Raw genomic sequence first — 3,831 nt, 5'->3', positions numbered from 1 at the left:
AGGAATATATTTCAGCAAGATATCCTATAGTTAGTTAGGATAACTTTTCCTTTAGGAAATAACAAAATACTATCAAATTAAGGTGAAGACATTAAACTTCCAAAAAATGATTTAGGATTAAATTCTTTGAATTCATAAGCCATAATTCACATCATGTTTCCCTTCAACCTTTAAACATCATTAACAGAAAATTAAAATATTTTCTGTAAAGAAGTACACAAATGCAAAGTTGCATAAACTTTCAGAATAGTGTAGATTAGGCATGGGATCTAAAATATAAAAATAACTCAGGAGAGTTATGTTCATAAAATTTGTCTTACACTTCCAAGTAATAATTTATTTCTGATGTCATTGATACATGATGGTGAAGAGGCAACTTTGGTGAAAAGTTTTCCAAGGGCACCCTTCATATCTTTGTTTCTTAGGGTATAGATGAAGGGGTTCAGCATGGGGCTGATCACAGTGTACATCAATGAAGCAACCATTCTTCTCTGAGTAGATTGGAACACAGAAGAGCTGAAGTAAACTCCAAGTCCTGACCCATAAAATAGAGAGACCACACAGAGGTGAGATCCACAGGTGGAAAAGGCTTTGTACTTACTCACAATAGAGGATATTCTTAATAAAGATGAGACAATCTGTGAGTAAGACATGACAATTCCTGTCATAGGAATCACACCCAGTAAGGAAATCACCACATACATAAAGACATTATTGACATGATTGTTAGAGTTGGATACCTTAAGAACTTGAGCCAGTTCACAGAAGAAATGTGGAATTTCTGTACCTCTGGAGAAATTCAGTTCATTCATCAATAAAACATGAATCAAGGATACCCAGAACATGATTATCCAAAACATCAGAATCAGAAGGGCGCACAGCCGAGGGTTCATGATTACAGTGTAGTTGAGGGGGTGGCAGATGGCTACAAAGCGATCATAGGCCATTAAAGTGAGTAAAAAGTTATCCATTCCAGCAAAAGTATTAAAAAAAAATATCTGTGTAACGCATTCTATGTAGGAGATGTCTTTTGTCTGTGACTGCATGTTCACTAGCATCTTTGGTATTGTGGTTGAGATGAAACAGATATCAATAAAGGAAAGATTAGAGAGGAGGAAGTACATGGGATTATGGAGGTGGGAGTCAGAACCGACAGCCAAGATGATAAGCAGGTTCCCAAGCACTGTGACCAGGTACATGAACAGGAAGAGTCCAAATAGAATTGGTTGCAATTCAGGATCATCAGAGAGACCCAGGATGAGAAATTCTGTTATAAGTGTGTGGTTCTCTATTTCCATATAACTTTTGTATCTGCTTGAGATAAGGTAAGAAGAGTTTTCAAATAATAGTCACTGACATATCACAAAACAACCCTGGAAAGCGTATCCTTTTGGTGACACTGACTATCATCCATTTACCCAAATGAATTTTCTTGGCCATTGTTAAGTATGTGTAGTTATTCTGATTTTTAATTTAGTTAAATATTTCTCTCATTTACCATTTATAAGGGCCATTCTTGTATTTTTCTGTGTGAATATATATAGACAATTTATTTTTACCAAGCCCTCTAAAACATTTGAAGTAAATCAATTCCTTTTTCTTTATAATTATAATGGTATTTTTGCTTCTAATACTTCAACAATGAGGTTTTTCCACAATAATCTTCAGGAGTTCTTTCTCTAAGACTTTAATCATTTTCTAACAACATGAGGTTGCTATGATTTTGTTTGATGTTAAAAAAGTACCTTACTAGCAGTATATTTCATTTGGTATCACTTTTCATTATTATACTATTATTAAAAATATAAGCTACTACTACCTTATAATAATTATTTTGGATATACAAAAGTCCAAAAGTAAATATTGAACTTTGATTTAGAAAGTTAACTTTTTGTCAGGTTTGTTTAACATAGTTTTGATTCATTTATTGACATCTGGGTGTAAACTTGCAAAATCATGAGACTGTTTAGTGTTTTTCAGGAAGAATCTCCATTGAGAATACACTGTTAAGTGGAGCATTAGCAATCAATGGTATATTTATTAATATAAATACAATAAATATTCTTTCTGTTTGAAAATTGAGAGCCACTTACAATTAATGAGATTTTCTGAAGAATGACGAATTTCATTCTTTTGAACAATTGCTTCTACATGAATGTCTTTGGGAAGAGAATGTAGTATGTGGATTATAGAGGAACAGGAAACAAGAAAGCACACTATTAGAATAATAGAGCAGGAAAATGATTTTTTGCATACGTGCTCATATGTCCATAGATAGGAGTACAATACATTGTTGTGAGAGCCAAAACACTAATGAGCAAAATATATGATCAACGAATCTGACTACAAATACTTAAGACGGTGTAAGTCGAAATCATCATAGAAAAAAACAGATTCATGAAATACAAATTACCAAATTTTCAATAATAGAAACTGTCTGAATTATGAACATCTGAGAATGTAATTCAATTTAGAACAAAATACATGCAAAGTAGGAAGGTTTCAATGGGGAACAAAAAGAAATAGAAACAAACAAAAGAGAGGATAGAGATTCAAGGCTGGGAAAATAATATGCCATTACACTGATGTGCTGATCAGGAGTTGGTGGGGAATTTTAAAGTCCAGTGAAATAAAAAGAAAAGGATAAAGGCTTCAGCGACAAGATATTGGATTCATGCACTGCCTTCTGTATTTCTTTTATGTCACTCTAACATTTAATCCACATTCTTTATTAGTTTAAAATTCATGATTGCTTTATCTCATTATTTGCATATTTGGAGAATTATATTTTGCCTATTCAATTTTAGAGTCTAAATAAATAGAAATGTTAGAAGTGAAGTAAATACCAATAAGGAATAAACTATAAAAGAGAATTCGTACAACATTGTTTTTATACATGAATGTGAGTACAGGAAAGGATAGTGACTCAAAATAAAAAATTAACAATTATTGAAAGGGAGTAACATAAGATAAATAGGAACTAATAATTATAAAAATTGATCTTTAACAGTGATAAAGTATTAAACCAAGCAAAAGATGTCTTACATGAATACAAGTCATATAAAGGAGTGGAGAATAAATTCTCTTCACAAAATGAAATTGGAAAAGTAATTAATATACTAAAGATGGAGAGATGGAAATAGAATAAGATCTGGAAAAGAGACTCAATAAAATCCGATGTGCCTTTGAAATAAACAGATACTTACCAGTTTCCACTCTTCAAAAGGTCCAGTCCACTATATGCATCCTTTCTTTTTTCCATATCTACCCTTGATGGAAGCATACCAGCCTTTTCAATGTTTGTCAATGAAGCTTTTTCCTCTCAATGATCTATTCATAGACGATTCAAATGAGTTTTCACAGCACAGATATTGAAGATAGAGAGATAAGGGGAAAAAGGAGAATTATTTAATGCCCATGCGTCGCAGGGTTTAAATTCTCAAAGCTCCTTATTAGTTTAATTGTTCTATTGTCTTTAAACTTCTGAAATGAGTTTCCCTGGAGTAAAAAAAAGGAAAGTTGAAAATTCTTGTAAAGTTTGTGCTTATTTAGTTAATAGCAAAGGGAGACTGATTTATTTTCTCCAAGGAAGAACTCCTTATTTATGTTTGATCAAAAGTCATGTTATGTCTCCTCCAAAAATGTTAATTCTAAAACAAGAAATCCAAGGAAATCTGTAGTATATCTCCTTAAATAATATTCCTAGATTTGAGAAATATTATATCCACAATATTAAAAGGGAAAGTAATACTCTTTTTGTTATAATCATCCTTTCTTTATTTTTTAATCTTTATTTATCTAACTTGGCAGTTAAAATCTCACATATGCAGT

At 31.8% G+C, this 3,831-nt stretch overlaps 1 protein-coding gene across 1 annotated transcript; it reads right to left on the bottom strand.

Annotated features, from left to right (window-relative positions):
• Positions 1–302: 302 nt before the first annotated feature.
• Positions 303–1,298, bottom strand: LOC116907514 (olfactory receptor 867-like). Its single transcript, XM_032910516.1, has one exon. The coding sequence runs from the start codon at positions 1,296–1,298 to the stop codon at positions 303–305; it is 996 nt and encodes a 331-aa protein (XP_032766407.1).
• Between the last annotated feature and the right edge of the window lie 2,533 nt (positions 1,299–3,831).

This window comes from Rattus rattus, chromosome 8 (assembly GCF_011064425.1).
Source record: "Rattus rattus isolate New Zealand chromosome 8, Rrattus_CSIRO_v1, whole genome shotgun sequence".
In the NCBI taxonomy this organism is placed as follows: Eukaryota; Metazoa; Chordata; class Mammalia; order Rodentia; family Muridae; genus Rattus; species Rattus rattus.
The sequence above is the reverse complement of the archived record's forward strand: the minus strand, read 5'-3'. Positions and strand labels throughout refer to the sequence as shown.

Bases quoted from the DNA above. Each gene is read 5' to 3' on its own strand.
- LOC116907514 (XM_032910516.1), bottom strand. From the start codon at position 1,298: ATGGAAATAGAGAACCACACACTTATAACAGAATTTCTCATCCTGGGT.